Below are 20319 nucleotides of genomic sequence, written 5' to 3' on the forward strand. Positions count from 1 at the left end.
GACTTGGCCCTAAGAATCCATATAAAAAAACTATTTTGGTCGATGATATTTTACAGATTGTTATTCAAGAGCACATGGCATTTTATCAAGACCTTGCAAAACATTTTGGTACTAAAGCAATAAGATCTATCTCTTACTGGTGTCCCCCAAAGAAAACACATATACATACATACTCCAAGGTAACTCAAGAAGAAGAACAAGCTAAGGGAAAGGTAAAGAAGGAGATTAAGGGAAAGGCAAAAAAATACACACTTTGCATTCACTTAATTAGAGAGTGAGAAGGCTCTTGACTTTCTAGTGTCATGAGCTGTCCATTTTCTACAGTTATACCCTTCACTAATGCATCTGAGATAATTTGGAAGAATTTTTATTTTTCTGAAATTGTGGAGTCAAATTCCAAGAGAACTAAAAACTATTTGGTAGAAGGTTCTTGAGTTTCCAATGTTCATTTTCTACACTATTACCATTAAGCATTTGAAATATTTATAAGGATTTTTATTTTTTCTGAAATTGTGGATACCTAATGGTAACGGTTGAAAAATGGGATGAATTTGGAGGAGTTTACATGGTTAATTCTCCTGTTGGGACATACTTATTTTTAAGGCAGTCTATGAAGGAGGGGTCTTCTGACTGCTTTCAGAGTCTTGAGGTAAGTGAAAACATCCTTCATTGTTATAGTAGAGGGTTGAGCAATTCCTCTGTTTTGCCTTGCATCACCTGCCAAGTTACAAATTGCGTTGAATAATGCATGTCACGATGATGACACAAATCCTCTGTTTTGTCTTGATTCATCAAATTGCATTGAATAATACATGCCATGATGATGTATGTTTTCCTTGTATCATGATTCATCTGCCAAGTTACAAATCACAATGAAGAATGCATGTCATAAGGATGCTACAATTCTTCTATTTTGCTTTGTATCACTTGCCAAGCCAGAAATTACAATTGAATAATTCATCCCATGATGAAGCTACGATTCCTCTGTTTTGCCTCCCTAGTCACAAATTACAATTGAATAATGCATGCCACGATGATGCTACGATTCTCTGTTTTGTCTCCCAAGTTACAAATTACAATTGAATAATGCATCCCATGATGATGCTATAATTCCTCTGTGTTGCCTCCAAGAAGCTGAATAATGCATGCCATGATGATGTGACACGCATTAAAGAAAAATGACTTCAGGTTGAAAATGGAGATAGAGATGATCCAGTGATCAGTCCATATCGTAAGAGTGGTTCGATTGAAACCCTGCGGCAGTGCATACGATTCCCTAAATCATCACTTTATGAGTAGTGCAGGAGGCAGAGTCACCCAAATCCTCAACAAACAAACATAAAGAATGACATTTGAGACATGTCCAACGGGGCGTCAAGATTGATGGACAAATTAGACTCAAACCCAGCATGCTAGCAGAAAAAGCAGGAAAATTCACCTTCTCTTTCCTTTGGTTCCTCGTCAAAAAACCGAGTCCATTTACAGTTGGTGGTCCTTGCACTATGTTCCCATTCATTCCCTTCATGAGGCTGCAGACGTGCACAGCAATAAGATGTTTTTGCTGAACTCAATGTGAAGGAGTGTATGGACAGAAAGATACCTTCTTCTCATTCATTCGTGAGGTAGAGACCTAATAGAACAAGCCACAAGGGCAAAACTGAAAACTGAAAGATACAACTGAAAATAAAAAAGGGCAGGGGAGAAAATCTTTCCCAAAGAGAGTAAAAAGTATCATGGCCACCTACAGCGGAGAGAGGGACTCCAGCAGCTTTTGAAAGACTGCTGCACAAAAACTCACTGATAGATACAAGCTAGGACGACAATCTGTCAGCAGCAGTCGACCAGCCGCCAACTAGAGTCAGCTGGCATCCTAGAACCAAAAGTAAACCAGGGAGAAGCGGCAGCTGAAAGGGAGGATGGAGGATGTAGGGTGAAGAAGCTTAAGGAAGACACCAAGAACCTTCCAACCAATCTGCTCTAACTGGAACAACCCAGGAGGACTAAAGAGGCTAGTTGACTTGCTGAAAGGTGGCTGCTGAAAACAGCAGAACAGGTCTAGTTCAAGACTCACCAGATAGATCTTCGAGGTCTATTGGGATTGGTCCTACAACGTTAAAACTTCTCTTCTCATGGGTGTGTGAATAAGAAGAAAGTCAAATAGCCTTTCTATCAATCCTAATGTAGTAGATTGCTTATTCGAATTCCCTCTAGAGTAACAGATCTTAGGCAGGGTTCAGATTGAACTGGCGGAAGAAACAAGGTTTCCTAAATGTGCCGCCGCCTAGTGTGAATAGTGTGGAGGAGGAAAAGTGAAAAAGTGAAGGGGGCTGAGAGAGGCCATCAACTCTTCCGAGTGGGGGGGGGGAGGCGGGGGGGGGAAGAAAAATGGAGGGCCCGGCGGAAGATCTCAACTCCAACCAATTAAATTTTGCCATAGAGGAAGAACACCCCTTTGCATTTTTCTTCCGCCCCCTAGTTTGAGGTCTCTTGGGATTGTTTCTACGATGTTAAACTTTTCCCCCCTCTCTCTCTCTCTCTCTCTCTCTCTCTCTCTCTCTCTCTCCAAGGGAGGTGATCCTATGGAGCCTAGAAACTACCGTACTATTAAGATTGGACACACATTGGCACAGTTGTATGCATCTATCCTTGAGTAGCAGTTGAGCAGATGGCAGAGAGTGCAAGCATAGGGGCAACGGGACAGGCCGGTTTCAGGAGATGCTTCTCCACTCTTGACCATGTTCTGACACTCAAAGGCATCATTGAGGAGGGTAGGGCACATGGGAGATGAATTGCCCAGAGCCAAATTGATGCGCATACTGCAGGAGATGGGACTACCCAATGAGTTGATTTGGGGGATCATGGATTTTCTATACAGATCAATGGTGAGACATGTACGCACTCCAGAGGGGATATCTGATCACTCCACTATTGGAGTGAAACAAGGCTGTCCATTGTCTCCTACCCTAGAGGATGACAGAGGTGCACAACTGGCAGGGGCATGGATTCCATTGTTGTTATATGTTGATGATATTGTATTGATCTCTGACTCACCGGAGGGTATGCAACGACATTTGGATGCACTACATAGCTTTGCGGAGGATAGTGGATTGTCTATGAACCTTGGTAAAACCAAGGTCATTGTGTTTAACACCACTTTGCAGTGGTGCGGAGTATAGAGGAGCAGCCATACCTACATGTGAAGCAATGTGGTTGAAGCATTTGTTGTATGACTTGCAAGTTAAAATGGATAGCAAGGTGGTGATTTATTGTGACAATATGCGTGGCATTATGTTGGCCAAAAATCCGGTTTATCATGCACGAACAAAACATATTGAGATACGTTATCATTATGTACGTGAGAAGGTAATTGATGGTGAGATTGAGTTTGTTCATGTAAAGACAGATGATCAAGTTGCGGATATCTTTACAAAGGTACTTGGAAGAGAGAAGTTTGCATACTTTAGAGAAGCATTGGGTCTGCATGATATACAAGCTCATTCTAAGCTTGAGGGGGAGAAATGAAGAACGGAAACCATGTGATACATGATGGTTGATTCCACAAGCAATGGTGATGGATTAACAAAGATATATGCTACGGTGAAAAGACTTCTATTTCACCTCTTGTGTGTACTTGGAGGTCACTCAGATCAGCCATGCAAGAGACATAAGTTGTCATGATTGTGACTATGTTGCAGTATTACATCTACTCCTAGTTGCAGATACGCAAAGTGCCATGCCAAGGAGAACCCCTTTGCTTGGATGGTCACGACCCTTCGCTCAAGAGACGTGCCTCTTCACCAAAAGCCACACTCCTTCGACGACTGGTCACACCCCTTCGCTCTACAATTGTGGCTCTTCGCCGAAAGGATGCATCTTTACGTCTAAAGTCGCATCTCTTCACCATCAGACGTGTCTTTTCATTTGTGTGTCTTCATCTCCTATATAAGGAGCCTATTGTACTCAGTTTTCAAGCATTCATTCAATCAATCAAACATACATTCAGTCTCTTGAGTCTCAATTTGATCTTAAGTATGAAGTTTTAAGTCTTGATTATAGGATTAGCACCACTAATCCTCAAAGTGGTATCAGAGAAAAAAAATCCGCAGGACCCGAAGGTTGTGAGCTTCTTACCCTCGCCGCTACACTCTATCCCCTTCCCGGAGTTGTATGGAAGCAGAAGAAAGATGGTACATATGTGCATACGAGCCCGATAGGGATTTCATTAACGTAATCACGATCGCGTGATTACATAAATAACTTTAGTAATTACATGAGAAAATCATGTGATCACGTTAATTGTTAACGTGACTTTGATTATGACCTGCAAAAACCTATAGAGCCGTTTAGCCCTCTGGGCTTCTTCATTTTCTCTGCGGGGCCCGCCGGGCTTTTTCGTTTCCCCTGCGGGCCCGCCGGGAAAATGAAGAAGCCCGGCGGGTTTGATTATATATAGTAAATAGTGTGTTTACCGTGGTCTTTTAGCTAGGCAAATCCTTGGGGAGTATATCCGAGTGCTGGGTATAGTCATCTCCTTGTGAATTGACCTAAGGTTACAGAGTCACAGGTCCATTTTTTGGGCCGAACGTGATTCTTAATTCGGTAACCACTTCTAAAAATTTTTAATTCGTTTACCGACATAAAATTACGAAACCAAAACAACTGAACAATTGGAGAATCATGCTCATTGCGAAGAAGCTATTGGTCCAAATGAGGGCTGTAATTGGTTTTAGAAGATGAACATATGTAAATGACGAGTCAATAGTCAAGGGTCGAATGTCCTATACTAGTGTACCGGGCATATAAAGATCCTTGAAGTCTTGCATTTGAGTTGATTTACACTTGTCACTCCACAATATAAGAGCTATAATCCTTAATTGGATTAAAATAGCTTTTATATATTGAATTGGTTGCATAGGTGGGCTACAATTCTTCACTGGGTACAAGTAGTCCACAATTGAGTGATTATATTGAAGATTTATTTGCGTTAGTTCATGCATTGGTTTATACAGAGAGTGCATTATGTATTACGATAGATTATTAGTGCATGAAATGACCAATCATATTTTTTTTTTCGAGAAAAAGATCCTTCTATTAGTTAATGAAAACTGCCCGTAGGGCTACAACCACCTTTGCAAGAGAGGGCTACAACAAACATGATGGGGAGACTCTCCCAATGAAAGAACAACATATATATAATGAGGCTAAATCAAGAGATGGGAGGAGGGAAGAGCCACACAGGTGGTTGGTAGTGCCATCTGAGCACACCCTGGACACTGGTGTAGAAAGGCCCAGGGCTCCAGAGTCGAAGGAAAGCCTCGCGGCGCTCCCGCATGCGGTCGGAGCTGCCCTGTAGCCCCTCTAGCTGTCCTCTGAGAGTATGGATCAGCTCTAGCCAAAAGTCACAAACAGTCTCTGCTGGTGGCACAGAGCGAGCCTCAAAAATGCGAAAACAACGGGCCCGCTAGATGAACCAAAGTGTCAGGCCACTGATGAGATCCCAACACTCCTCTCTCTCACTGCACCACTCCTGTTGAGTAAGGTCTGTAGCAGGCTGGAGTGTAGGTCAACCCCCCTGTATCACAATCATCCTGCTGGTGGAAGATAGCTCAAACTGAAGTGCCGGGCCCGTGAGAGTGGACCAAGCCGCTACCCCCCAAGTGTACTGTCTAGCTGTGGAGAGAGTGTGAAGTACTCGTAGCCACACCTGCTCGGCCGAGGGACAGTCCCAAAGACAATGACGCTGACTCTCCACTAACTGGTCGCAGGCTCCACATGCGGCCGAGAGACCACTATGCACAAGCCAGCTCCCTATTGCTGTAGCTCTGTGTGCAACCAACCACTGAAACAAAGTGACGCGTCTCGGTTGTCTGGAGTCCCACAGCCTCTGCCAAAAGGCTGCCAAGAACTCGACTGTGAGGCCCTCCTCCTGCCAATGATGTGCTGCAGCTGGGCGGGCCTCTCTGTGTGCTGCAAGTATATGACGTCCAAGCCTAACAGTGTACTGAAAGAAGGGGACTCCTGGGTGGTCTGCAGAAGAGAAGGGGTCCCTCCATAGCCACTCACCACGATCCCACTGTACTCGTGCCAGTGGACAATACTCCCAAGCCCATAGCCTCCAGTGTCCAGTCTCAAGAGCTGCTGGGTCAGAGTCTATGACGCAAGTCCTCCCACAGATGCCCACAACTCCGATCCTTTGGAAACAACACTCTGCTACCTACGGGGCCTCTACTGTAACTCGCTGTAATCATCCCCCACCCTGAAGCTCGAAGAACAGGGCTGGGACAGTCTCTGAGCAAGCCGTGACTGAAATGAGAACCTCCAGTCATGTGAAGGCTCCCATCTACCGGGGTGCTACTGGCTTGAGAGGAGTGAGCCACTCAGCTGGAATTGACTCTGAGATGTCAGGGCACATGCTCTGCACCCCTCTCATGCCATGTAGAGCTGGAAACCCTGCACCTCCTCTGACAAACCTGTGAACTCTAGCCAGTCACCTAGAGAGCGCGCTTGACCTGCTGCCATGGGACCCCAGGAAACATGAGGCTGACTACCAACCAAGTGGCCTCTCTGAGTGCTAACCATGGGGTTCCATACGAGGGGCTGCCGTAGGCGCTCCTCCGTGCACGTCGGCTGTCTCTGCTCCAGGCCACGCCGTAAGAGCTCCCAAGATCGAAGCAAATTCACAGCGAAGCGGTCCTCCAGTCTCCTACTCAAACCAACTCAGCGCATCTTTGTAAAGATCCATCTGGTCGAAGGTTGCCAAGGGCCTCCTGACTGAGGCACCCTGGCACGAAGACTCTGCAGCAAGAACTCCTTCCAGGGCTCCTCACCTGGAAGAAGTCCTCTGACTATGAACTTCCCAAGAAGGGCTCTGCTCTGCTGTGCTGGATCACTGATCCCAAGCCCTCCCTGAAAACAAGGAAGCCTGATGACCGACCAAGCCACCTTGGCTTGGGCTATCTGAGTGTCACGTCCCGACCAAAGGAAGTTCCTGATCAGGCTCTCTACCTGGCTGATACAAGAACTCGAGAAGATCCAGCAGGAAGTGATGTACCACATAGTCGCCAACAGCACCTGGTTGGCAACTACTACTCTACCAACCAGCGAAAGTCGTGCTGAGCTCCAATGTAACAGCTTTCTCCTGATGGACAGGAGAAGAGGAGCAATCTGCTGCTCGGGAGACAAGTCCAAACCAACCTGACAACCCAAGTACCGAACTACAGTCCCTGGGGGAATCCACCTGAAACCCTCTCCTGGCATCCAGTCCGGCACAGGAGCACTACCAACCGAGAAAGCCACTGTCTTTCTCCAGTTGATCAGTGCGCCCGATGCACAACAGAAGGTCTCCAAAGCCTGCTCACATCTGTGAAGATTGGCCTCCTGGCCATATTAAGTACAAGGCTGAGTCATCGGCAAACTCAACGTCCAATAGCTCATCTCCCCGAATAGGGAGTGCTAAGCCCCGTAAACCAACCTGCTGAGACACCAAAAATCTGCTCATTGCCTCCGCATAGAACAGAAAGAGAAAGGGGGCAAGAGGACAACCCTGTCTGACCGAGCGTGTGAGCATGAAGCGCTCACCTCTCCCTCCTGCCAAAAGCACCTGACTGTGAGCCTGTCTGTACAAAGCTGACACCCCTCTGATCCAAGCATCTGAGAAGCCCATCCTGCGTAGAGTGCCCTCTAGAAAGTCCCAGTCAACTCTGTCGTATGCCTTCTCAAAATCGAGAAGAAGAATCACAAGGTCCTCACCACGGAGCTCTGCCAGGGCAGAAGCCTCCTTGAAAGTAAAGATGTTGTCAAGGATACTGCGTTCCTTGACAAAACTTGTCTGAGTCCCATGTATAAGGCTCTCTAAAAGTAGCTGAATCCTCAAACTCAGAGCCTTGGCAAGAATTTTGTAGGCTGAGTTGAGAATGGTGATGGGGCGCCATTGTCGAATCTCATCCAAGGAGACACCCTCCTTGGGAATGAGGTAGATCAGGCCCTCACTCATGCTGTCAGGCATCACTCCTGTGTGCAAAATGTACTGAAAAGCACTACAAAGATCTGGGCCAAGCAGGTCCCAGTACTCCAAGAAAAAGCTGGGAGTCAACCCATCCTCACCTGGACAGCTACCACGAGGGAGGACCCTAAGAGCCGTGTACAGCTCCTCAAGCTGAAGTGGCATCTCAAGCCTCTGGCACATCTCCTCTGTCACAAGACATGGCATATGTGCCCAAACCTGCTCCCTACATGCATCCTGTCGCTCTGACTGAGGCTCAACCACAGTAACTCACGGTAAAAGTCAATAGCAACTGCACACATATCCTCAAGCTCACAAGCAACTGACCCATCGGGCCTCCTCAACTGAATGACCTTGGCATGCGAATGCCGAGGTCCCACTGTCTCAAAAAAAGCACCAGTCACTCTGTCACCCACCTGAGTCCACTGAGATGCCTGTCGGTGAAAGGCAAACTCATGACGCCTCTCCTCTGTGCTAGCAAGCTCTTGTCGAGCCTGCTACAACTGCTCCTCCAACCATGGACTGTATGGATGCTGCTCCTGCATCATCTGTAGTGAAGCAATGCCTCGTCTGAGATGCTGCTCCGCCTCTCTCGCTGCAGCCCGGCGAGCCAGAGACTCCTGAAGAAAAAAGTGGCTAAGCTGAGCTAGGCCTAAGGCCACTCTGTCTGCAGGTGAACCTGGCTGTCCATGCCCTCTGTCCAAAGAGCCTCTACCCTCTCTCTGAGTGCTGAGTCCAACAAGACCCTCTCTGGGATGCGAAGCATCGTGCTCCCACTCCTCTGCCTGTCTACCACTGTGAGGATCACTGGTGCATGGTCCGAGAAGGATGTCCCTGCCAAGATGCCCACTGATCCCCCCAAGTCACTGAAGTGGTCACTAGTGTAGAAGCGATCTATCCGCGATAGATTCACTCCTCCCACTCTGCGGTCCGATCTAGAGAAGGCAAGACTGTTTGGGAGCCTCACAAAACCAGAGTGCTGCCATGTATTCGAGACCCTCAAAGTCATACACAACCTCTCCCAAGCTGCCAACTCGACTCCATGCACAGTAGCATGGCTGCCACCAACAATCCTGTCAGAAGGGTCCTCCAACATGCTGAAGTCCCCTCCTATACACCAATGATCGGCTTGCAGCAAAGACTCTACAATCTGTGACAAAAACTCTGCACGAGCACTCGCCACATTGGGCGCATAGATGTTCAGGAAGCCCACAAGGCCACCCTGAACCTGCATAGTAATCCACTGAGCCTTGCCTGGCACAATAATCCCTCTGCCCACAATGGCCTACTACAATGAGTCCGCAATAGTCATACATACCCCACCCTGAATGCCTCCGGGTCTAAAAGCAGCTGACCAAAAGGTATCATATCGTCCACGCAAAATCTGACCACATCGCCGAATGCGGCTCTCACACAGATGGTGCTTTTGAAGCATAAGGAGATCAATCTCTCCTCCCACAAGGCAATGCTGAAGCTCCTGACACAATCAGCCCCGCTGTCGCTGAAATTGGGGCCCACCTAGTCCCTGCACGTTCCATGAGACGATCCTCATGGGAAGCGAGAGAGAACAGATGCTACCGCAGCAGCAAGACGGGCTATCTTCGAGGCTGGCTTGGATGGGGAGTAATCCGCATCCGAGCGTCCTCTAGATAGGCGTGACTGCAGTGAGTGCCTAGCCCAAGCCCAAGCAGAGCGAGCCGTGCATAAAGCAACCTCCTCTATCCAGGAGTCCTCATGAATGTATACATAGCAAGGCAAACACTGCGTATCAACAAAGAAGTACACCACAATGTGCCTACATCCTGCCGAGTCTAGGGGTGTCATCGCAAACTTGGCCAATGGCCACAAAGTCTGCAGCATATCTGTAACTCCAAGTTCTCCCATGTGGTGAGAGAACTCTAGGACCTGTGTATGCAACCATCCCACCACTGAGTCGAGGGACCACTCTGTCTCGGCCCTACCACAGAGGGGGAAGGAGAAACCCACTGCTGAGTCCAAGGCCTTTGTTCCCCTAACGGCGAGGAACAAAACATGGACCCTGAAGCAGGCTGCCTCATGGTCTGCTGCGGAATCGCCGAGAAAACGAGTGAACCCGTAGTCGAAGAAGTCCCAGCGGCGTCGGATGTCAATGCTCGTCAGACCACGAGGGATAGTTGCAAGGGAAGATGTCTGAATCTGCAAAGGGGGCCTCAAGAAGGGCTGACCCTCTCTCGCTAGGCAACTCGTGGCAAAGGCGCTGCTAAGAGATCTCCTAACCGCCGGAGAGGGACCTGTCTCCTGAGTCGACTGTGAAACTGGAGCAGGAGGGGGGGGAGAAGGAGCTGGGGGGAGCGGAGGAGAAGAGGGGCGGGATGGGGCGACAAAGGTGGAGAGGCGACGGGAGTAGAAGGCGGGGGGGAGGATGAGGAAGATGGGGGGAACTCTGGGGAGGGAGCGGCTGTCGAGGGTGAAGCGGAGGTGGGGGCTGGCGCAGGGATCTCCTCCTGCTCAAGAGGACCAAAGCGGTTCCCCGTGGGAACCCACTACTGCTGAGTAGGCACCCGAGGGCCACTCTGAGTACCAGGCTGACGTTGTGGCCCCTGGCGTCGTCGGCCACGGGCCTACTGTCACCCCTCCTCTGGAGCCCTAGGCTCGGAGGGTGGCTCTGCATGTGTGCGTTGTGCCACTGACTGTGGCTGCGGGCCAGCCCTGGCAGGCTGGGGCTGAGGCTGTGGTGCACGTCGTAGCCTCCTCTATGGACAGACCTTCGCTAGATGGCCCATTTGTCGGTAAATGAAGCACTGGTTCGGGAGGCCCGAGTACTCCACACTCTGTCTAAACCAACCCCCACTCACCCGAGGCAGAAGGATAACCTTCGGGAGCGTGTGGGTATCTCTGACCAAAACTCGAACTAAGGGGGTGCCTGCCGCCTTGGCAGCTACTGATGCTGCCGTACGAGGTGTCTCCAAGACAGTCCCAATGGCGGAGCCGATCCTAGAAAGAAGTGGTAAGTACTCCTTGGTTGACGCAAAGGTATGAACGCGATATACGAGTAAGAAGCTTTTTATTTCTTCTTGGTTGACGCAAGAGTATGAACGCGATATACAAGCTGCTTGGAACCATCTTCAGATGACCAAGAGAGATACAATAAATGCTTACTGTGAGAGATTTTGGAGCTCTTTTCTACCCGCCTCTTCATTCAAGAAGATCTCGTTCAGAGAACAGATTGAGCGGTTCACCTTGGGTCTACCTACAGAGATCCGAGATCACTGCTTGGAGCAGAAGTCAGCTTCTATTCAGGAGTTCATGAGTCATGCGAAGCGGGGCTTTGCCATTCACTCTAGCACTCTGACCTACCCCACCGATGAGGCCATGACACAACGAGCCGAACAGACTTTTGGGAATGAAAGTAGAAAGAGAAAGAGCAACCCAGAGAAGAAGGATGCACGGCCGAAGCTTACTCCTCAGGAGCGAGCTCGCTTCATCAAGGAGGGGAAGTGCTTTGGATGCGGGGAACATGGACATATCTCCGCAAAGTGCCCTAAAAAGGCATAGAAAGAACAGAATGATAAGGACGACGACGGGCTTGAGAGTTCTAGAGCAGCTGAGGAACGTGCTTGAAATGGCAAGATGAAAACAAGACTAGTTCCAGATTGTGTGGGTACCGATCTGGCCAACTTCATTTAAACGGAATTGGCGACGCTACTCGAGATCACACCCGATCGGATGGGACCACTTGCGGAGGCAGTTCTAGCGGCACGCGACAGGGATGTAGCCATTACACTTGTCATTGGCAAACTTCGGTTGCATTGTCAGGGGTATTTGGGACATGAGAACTTCTTCATAATGCCTTTGGAGGGTTGTGATGTTCTCTTAGGGATTCCTTGGTACCACAAGAACAACGCCGTGGTCGATTATCGGGTGAGGAAAGCGACATTGACTACAGAGAAGGGCAGAACCATTGTACTTGATATTAAACGGAACGGCGAGTCTGTCCCTATTGTATCGGCTTCGGCCATTTCTAAATTAATGAAATCCAGTCTGTTTGTTTACTTCTCTTAGCAGTGTAATTGATATTTTGGCCTCTTGCCGCAAGAGCAGCTACTTGATATTCAGGTTTGACTTATTCCCAATAGTCCTCCATGTAGTATTGTGGACTTTCTTCAAGCACATCCATCCCATAGGCAATATTAGGGTCTATATCTTCCTCATAGCCTTCCAAACAAGCAATAGATGACTCACAACCCACTTGATTCACAGAAGTGATTCTCAGATGTGGTGGTTGCGGTCCTAGCACTGGAGGTGGTAAGGGTGTTGTTTGGACAACATTGGGCCCTAGGGACCATGTGTTGTGCTGTTTGTTCAAGAGGTGGGGCCGGCATCAATGCAGGCACTCGAGGTGTGTCTCTCCATGCTAAGGTTGGTCTATTGGCCATCGCAGGCTTAAATACTATGCAATCCTTAGATTGATGACCATACCTCCCACAAGCATTGCAGTTCCCATTGAATTTTACTCTAAAAGTAGGGCATTCATTGGTACTATGCGGTCCATAGCATACTGAGCACCATTGTTGCTCCTTTCTTGGATACATATGATTGTTTTGCGGAGCACGATTGTCTCTAAGACTCTCTTGAATAGCCTTGGTGAGATCTGCTAAAGTCATCTCAGATATCTTTGGCTCCTTAGCAATAGGCTTTAGGGTCATTGGCTGATGCCCTGATGCTTGCGAGCTAATAGATTTAGGCTCAACAGACACTCTTTCTTCTTGAATCATTAAATTATCCTCCAATTGGATCGCATTGGTGGTAACTGCTTCCCAAGTGGTGATACCTCTAATGACTAAGCCATTGTAGATATCCTCATGTCCTAATCCCCTAATGAATCTATCAAGCAATTGATTATTATTGAATCGCTCATTTGGATTACAACGAGAATTCAAATGCTTCAAGCGACTAATAAAGTCTCTCACCGACTCTCCTTCCTCTTGTTGGGCTGTCTGGAGCTGAGAGGCTACACCCCAAAGCACTATCTCTTGTATGTATTCTTTCAAGAATAGTCTCCTAAGAGTAGGGTAAATCGTTTTTTCTTACACCCTTAGGGTTCTATACCAATCCCCTGCCTTTCCACTTAAGGTTAGGCTTAAAGCAACAGAAAGCGTTCTTCTTCTATTCAACTTGAGTGATGGAAGAGGCAAGTGCATAACTCTGAATTTACAAAACAGAGCAAAATTGTTCAAATAGAATATTTATGGCTTTAAGAGATCTCTCTCTCATCCTCGCATAGCTCAACATAACTTCCTATATCTATATAGAGCTCTCCGTTTAAACAGATGTCCGCTGTTTCATTTTGTATATCCTCTTCATGCACCCCATAGAGAGTAGCAACTTGATGTTCGTCTGGCACCACCTCCACGGCTTCTGACTGAGCATCTTCTTCGATCTCCTCCATTGATGCCGCTATGATTGGCACACGGTAGCCTTCATATGTCCGTGCACTACGAGGGGCTACCTCTATGACGTACCACCAGTTTGATGCAGACTTTGTAGGATGAAATATAACCTGTCAGAGCTACATAACTTACATGAGAGCTTCCAAGCACATAAATTCTAAAATGGGATGTTAACTATTTACATACTTGTTCACAATGCTCGGGTAGTACGAAAGTGTCTCTTAGGTTAGTCCATTTCTTAGTTGAATCCACCTCAAGGAAACCAGACTCTCCTCTACGCACAGTAGCGTTGCGACCCTCCATGATTATCTTGAACCATTGCACGTCAAACAAGTCGACCAAAAATCCTCTATAATCAATCCTCAAAATCTCTTGTAGCGTGCCAAAGTAAGTGAGTTCCGCCACCACACGATCTGCATCAGAGGACCGTCGTCGACTAGACTGTTCAAATTTTGCCATGATTCCACAATCTTGAGTAAAACGCTTTTTGTCGATCCGTTCCACCCTAAAATATCGACCTTTACACCATGCTGCTGTGTATGACTTATACTACAACCAACAAAGATTATGAGTGGCCGTTCAAACATCTAGAAAGTTACTAGTCGTACATTGCAAACTTACCTTGGTCGCGCAACCCCTAGAGTACTCCCACTCTTCCTCAGTCACTTCTTCACCGCACTGTTGTGCGCTTTTCGATTGGTGGTGCAACCATCTTAAGCTCATGAATGTTGGTAGGCTCTCCAGACCCGTCGGATAGTGCATCGGTGGTCGTCTTCCCCGTCTCCACTCGATTCGTGCCCTTTGTCGCTCTTGCTTTACATCCTCATATTGTGAAATCCACTTCTGCATGACTGGATTGTGAAGCATGCAAAATCGGTTGATTTTAGCCTCTAGATCTTCCGTCATCTTCTTCTCAACACCGAGATTGCACATGACCATTCTAGATATGCGCTCATCATCTATGGTTCGCTATAGCGTGTCCCGGGTTTTATCAAATCCGTCTAGCCACTCTCCAATGTACACTAGGGACTTTAATACCAGCCAACCTTTTGCCATGCTACCCTCCGGACGTGCCTTCTGACGCACATATCCCTTGAGCTTTTCATGAAACGTTCTAAAAAGAACATCCATTTGGAATGTACTGTGCCAGCTATTTCCACCTCATCAACTATGTGAATAAGAAGATGCACCTGAATGGTTAGCATGGTAGTAGGAAAATGTTTCTCAAACATGCACACAACCTCCGCAGCGTTTAGTTTGGCGAATGGTATGGAGTCTACGTTGATCTCCTTTTGTGAGATCCATTGCACCAACTTCGCAAGTTTGTAGATTGTGTTACGGACGTCAAGAGACAAACATCCCTCAATGGCAACCGGTAAAATAAACTGCAAAAACACCTCCCAGTGATCGAGCGATACTACGAGGCCCGCTACTGCTGCTCGCCCCCCCCCTTTGCTGTTGCGCCATCGCTCTCCTCCCCCCCCCTCCCTCCCCCCGCTGCCCCTTCGCTGCGCCCCCACCCCCTTCAGCCCCTGCGCACTGCCTCTTAACCCATCCGCTGCCCCCCCCTATCTGCGCGCGCTGCCCCATTAGCTGCCGCAGCCCGCTGCCCACCCATGTCTGCACACTGCCCCTTAGCTGCCGCAGCCCGCTGCCCTCCTCTCGCTCTGCCCTCCCCGCTCCACCCCCCCCCCCCCCCGCTTGCTGCTGCTTGTGCACCCGCACATTGCACGGCTGCCCTCTTCGCCCTCGCTGTCTCCTCATCACCCCCCCCCCCCCCCCCCCCCCCCATCCTCTTCGCTCCCGAAGGCCCTCTGCACCTGGCTCGGCAGCACTTTCTCTTCGGAAAAGTGCCTGGCTGACTTGTTTGCAGGTTTCTTCTTCGCCGCCCGCTTCTTCGACTCAGCAGTAGACACAGATGGAGGCTCCAGCTTCACCTCAGAGGGACTCGCCTGAAGCCCCCTCGCCCGACCCCGCTGAGCCCACCATTCGACTTGCTCTTACGCCGGCAGAGCAAGCGAGCCTTGCCACAGAGGTAGAACGCTTGCAGGCGACTTCTGTCATCTGCAAGGTTCTCGGCACTCGTCCCAGCAGAGGAGAGCTGCGAGACCTTCTCCAAGCCCGCCTCCTCGCAGAGGTGGGCAAGATCTTGGATGTCCAGATTCTCGGACGGGGGTACTACCAGATTGAGTTCGAGACTTCCGAGATGCTCTCCAAGGTCATAGCTATGAGTCCATTGGCCATCCGAGCATCACGCGCCCACTTTCGACAGTGGCGGCATGGTTTTGACCCGTCTTCGGATGTGCTAGTAGAGGAGGCGGACATCCCCATCTCAGTCTGCTTTCCGGGTTTACGGAGGGAGTACCTTCCACTTCTCTCCAGGATTGGCTCCGCCATCGAAACTGTCCTGGAGACACCTCGTACGGCAGCATCAGTAGCTGCCAAGGCGGTTGGCATCCCTTCAGTTCGAGTTTTGGTCAGAGATACCCACACTTTCCCGAAGGTCATCCTTCTGCCTCGGGTGAGTGGGGGTTGGTTTAGACAGAGTGTGGAGTACTCGGGCCCCAGCCTCAGCCCCAGCCTGCCAAGGCTGGGCCGCAGCCACAGCCAGCGACACAGAGCACAGATTCAGCGCCACCCTCCGAGCCTGGGGCTCCAGCGGAGGAGGGGTGGCAGCAGGCCCGTGGCCGTCGACGCCAGGGGCCACAGCGACAGCCTGGCACTCAGAGTGGCCCCCAGGTGCCTACTCAGCAGCAGTGGGTTCCCACGGGGAACCGCTTTGGTCCTCTTGAGCAGAAGGAGCCCCCTACGCGAGCCACCACCTCCGCTTCACCCTCGCCAGCCGCTCCGCCTTCCGATCTCCCCTTCTCCTCCTCATGCCCTTCCCCGCCCTCTGCTACCGCTCACTCCCCACCTCCCCCCCCCATGTCTCTGCCGCCCCACCCCGCTTCTCCTCTCCCCCGCCCCCCCCCCCCCCCCCCCCAGCCCCTTCTCCCCCTCCTTCTGCTTTAGTACCACAGTCGGCTCAGGAGACTGGACCCTCGCCGGCGGCTAGGAGATCTCTTGGCAGCGCCTTCGCCACGAGTCGCCTAGCGAGAGAGGGTCAGCCTTTCATGCGGCCCCCACTGCAGATTCAGACATCTCCTCTTGCAGCTATCCCTCGTGGTTTGACGAGCTTTGATCTCCGACGCCGCTGGGATTTCTTCGATTACGGGTTTACTCGTTTTCTTGGCGATTCCGCAGCAGACCACGAGGCAGCCTGCTTCAGAGTCAACGCTTTGTTCCTCGCCGCTAGGGGGACAGAGGCCTTGGACTCAGCAGTTGGTTTCTCCTTCCCCCTCTGTGGCAGGACTGAGACAGAGTGGTCCCTCGACTCAGTGGTGGGATGGTTGCATACACAGGTTCTCGAGTTCTCTCACCACATGGGAGAACTGGGCGTTACAGATTTGCTGCAGACTTTGTGGCCACTGGCCAAGTTTGCGGTGACACCCCCAGATTCAGCAGGATGTAGACACATTGTGGTATACTTTTTTACTGATACGCAGTGTTTGCCTTGCTATGTATTCATTCATGAGGACTCCTGGACAGAGGAGGTTGCTTTACGCACGGCTCGCTCTACTTGGGCTTGGACCAGGCACTCACTGCAGTCTCGCTTATCTAGAGGACGCTCGGATGCGGATTACTCCCCATCCAAGCCTGCTTCGAAGATAGCTCGTCTTGCTGCTGCGGCAGCATCTGTTCTCTCTCGCTCCCCATGAGGATCGTCTCGTGGAACGTGCAGGGACTAGGTAGGCCCCCAGTTTCAGCGACAACGGGGCCGATTGCGTCAGGAGCTTCAGCGTTGCCTTGTGGGAGGAGAGATTGATCTCCTTATGCTTCAGGAGCACCATTTGTCTGAGAGCAGTATTCGGCGATGTGGTCAGATTTTGCGTGGACGCTATGATACCTTTTGGTCAGCTGCTTTTGGACCTGGAGGCATCCAGGGTGGGGTATGTATGACTATTGCGGACTCATTACAGCAGGCCATTGTGGGCAGAGGGATTATTGTACCAGGCAGGGCTCAGTGGATTACTATGCAGGTTCAGGGTAGCCTTGTGGGTTTCCTGAACATCTATGCGCCCAATGCGGCGAGTGCTCGTGCAGAGTTTTGGTCACAGATTGTTGAGTCTTTGCCACAGGTTGACCAGTGGTGTGTAGGAGGGGACTTCAACATGTTGGAGGACCCTTCTGACAGGATCGGAGGCAGCCATGCTACTTTGCATGGAGTCGAGTTAGCAGCTTGGGAGAGGTTTTGTATGACGTTGAGGGTCTCGGATACATGGCAGCATTCTGGCTTTGTGAGGCCTCCAGAGAGTCTTGCCTTCTCTAGATCGGACCGCAGAGTGGGAGGAGTGAATCTATCGCGCATAGATCGCTTCTACACTAGTGACCACTTCAGTGACTTGGGGGGATCAGTGGGCATCCTGGCAGGGACATCCTTCTCAGACCATGCACCAGTGATCCTCACAGTGGCAGACAGGCAGAGGAGTGGGAGCACGATGCTTCGCATCCCAGAGCGGGTCTTGTTGGACTCAGCACTCAGAGAGAGGGTCGAGGCTCTATGGACAGAGGGCATGGACAGCCAGGCTCCACCTCCAGACAGAGTGGCCTCAGGCCTAGTTCAGCTTAGCCACTTCTTTCTCCAGGAGTCTTTGGCTCGACGGGCTGCAGCGAGAGAGGAGGAGCAGCGTCTCAGACGAGGCATTGCTTCACTACAGAGGATGCAGGAGCAGCATCCAGGCAGTCCATGGTTGGAGGAGCAGTTACAACAGGCTCGACAAGAGCTTGCTTGCACAAATGAGAGGCGCCATGAGTTTGCCTTTCACCGACAGGCATCTCAATGGACTCAGGTGGGTGACAAAGTGACAGGTGCTTTTTTTGAGACAGTGGGACCTCGGCACTCGCATGCCAAGGTCAATCAGTTGAGGAGACCCGATGGGTCAGTTGTTTGTGAGCCAGAGGATATGCGTGCAGTTGCTACTGACTTTTACCGTGAGCTACTGTCGGCTGAGCCCGAGTCAGAGAGACAGGATGCATGCAGGGAGCAGGTTTGGGCACAGATGCCTTGTCTTGTGACTGAGGAGATGCGGCAGAGGCTTGAGTTACCTCTTCAGCTTGAGGAGCTGCACACGGCTCTTAGGGCCCTCCCCTGTGGTAGCTGTCCAGGTGTGGATGGGCTGACTTTCAGCTTCTTCTTGGAGTACTGGGACCTGCTTGGCCCAGATCTTTGTAGTGCCTTTCAGTACATTCTGCACACAGGAGTGATGCCGGATAGCATGAGTGAGGGCCTGATTTACCTCATTCCAAAGGAGGGTGGCTCCTTGGATGAGATTCGACAGTGGCGCCCCATCACCATTCTCAACTCAGCCTACAAAATTCTTGCCAAGGCTTTGAGTTTGAGGATTCAGCCACTTTTGGAGAGTCTTATACATGGGACTCAGACAGGTTTTGTCAAGGAACGCAGTATCCTTGACAACATCTTCACTTTTTGGGAGGCTTCTGCCCTTGCACGGCTCCGTGGGGAGGACCTTGTGATTCTTCTTCTCGATTTTGAGAAGGCATACGACAGAGTTGACTGAGACTTTCTAGAGGGCACGCTACGCAGGATGGGCTTCTCAGAGGCTTGGATCAGAGGGGTGTCAGCTTTGTACAGACAGGCCCACAGTCAGGTGCTTTTGGCAGGAGGTAGAGGTGAGCGCTTCATGCTCACACGATCGGTCAGACAGGGTTGTCCTCTTGCCCCCTTTCTCTTTCTGTTCTATGCGGAGGCGATGAGCAGATTTTTGGTGTCAGAGCAGGTTGGTTTGAGGGGCTTAGCACTCCCTATACGGGGAGATTAGCTTCTGGACGCTGAGTTTGCCGACGACTCAGCCTTGTACTTAGAGGGCCAGGAGGCCAATTTACACAGATGTGGACAGGCTTTGGAGACCTTCTGCTGTGCATCGGGCGCACTGATCAACTGGAGAAAGACAGTGGCTTTCTCAGTTGGTAGTGCTCCTGTGCCAGATTGGATGCCAGGAGAGGGTTTCAGGTGGATTCCTCCAGGGACTGCAGTTCGGTACTTGGGTTGTCAGGTTGGTTTGGATTTGTCCCCCGAGCAGCAGATTGCTCTTCTCCTGTCCATCAGGAGAAAGCTGTTACATTGGAGCTCAGCACGACTTTCGCTGGCTGGTAGAGTAGTAGTTGCCAACCAGGTGTTGTTGGCGACTATGTGGTACATCACTTCTTGCTAGATCTTCTCGAGTTCTTGCATCAGCCAGGTAGAGAGGCTGATCAGGAACTTCCTTTGGTCAGGTCGCGACACTCAGATTGCCCGAGCCAAGGTGGCTTGGTCGATCATCACACTTCCTTGTTCTCAGGGAGGGCTTGGGATCATTGATCCAGCACAGCAGAGCAGAGCCCTTCTTGGGAAGTTCGTCGTCAGAGGACTTCTTCCAGGCGAGGAGCCCTAGAAGGAGTTCTTGTTGCAGAGGCTTCGTGCCAGGGTGCCTCAGTCAGGAGGCCATTGGCAACCTTCGACCAGATGGATCTTTACAAAGTTGCGCCGAGTTGGTTTGAGCAGGAGACTGGAGGACCGATTCGCTGTGAGTTTGCTTCGTTCTTGGGAGCTATTGCGGCGTGGCCTAGAGCAGCGACAGCCGACGTGCACGGAGGAGCGCCTACGGCAGCCCCTCGTCTGGAACCCCATGGTTAGCACTCAGAGAGGCCACTTGGTTGGGAGTAGGCCTCATGTTTCTTGGGGTCCCATGGCCGCAGGTCCTGCACGCTCTCTAGGTGACTGGCTAGAGTTCACAGGTTTGTCAGAGGAGGTGCAGGTTGTCCAGCTACAGGGCATGAGAGGGGTTCAGA

The 20319-nt window shown here is 50.3% G+C and overlaps 1 protein-coding gene across 10 annotated transcripts in view; it reads right to left on the reverse strand.

Moving 5' to 3' along the window:
- Positions 1-277: 277 nt before the first annotated feature.
- LOC147454599 (transcription initiation factor TFIID subunit 4b-like) overlaps positions 278-20319 on the reverse strand; it is a 156394-nt gene continuing 136352 nt past the window's right edge. For 3 of the 10 annotated variants that reach the window (XM_086517367.1, XM_086517371.1, XM_086517369.1), the window contains 2 exons: positions 1439-1529; positions 280-717 (listed from right to left, as the gene is read on the reverse strand). In XM_086517367.1, the coding sequence (XP_086373493.1) occupies positions 599-717; positions 1439-1529 (210 nt within the window). In that variant the 3' untranslated portion in view covers positions 280-598. The other 7 variants (XM_086517370.1, XM_086517377.1, XM_086517373.1 and 4 more) reach the window with 4 other exon arrangements.

This window comes from Adiantum capillus-veneris, chromosome 7 (genome assembly GCF_014529385.1).
Source record: "Adiantum capillus-veneris isolate H3 chromosome 7, ASM1452938v2, whole genome shotgun sequence".
NCBI lineage: Eukaryota > Viridiplantae > Streptophyta > Polypodiopsida > Polypodiales > Pteridaceae > Adiantum > Adiantum capillus-veneris.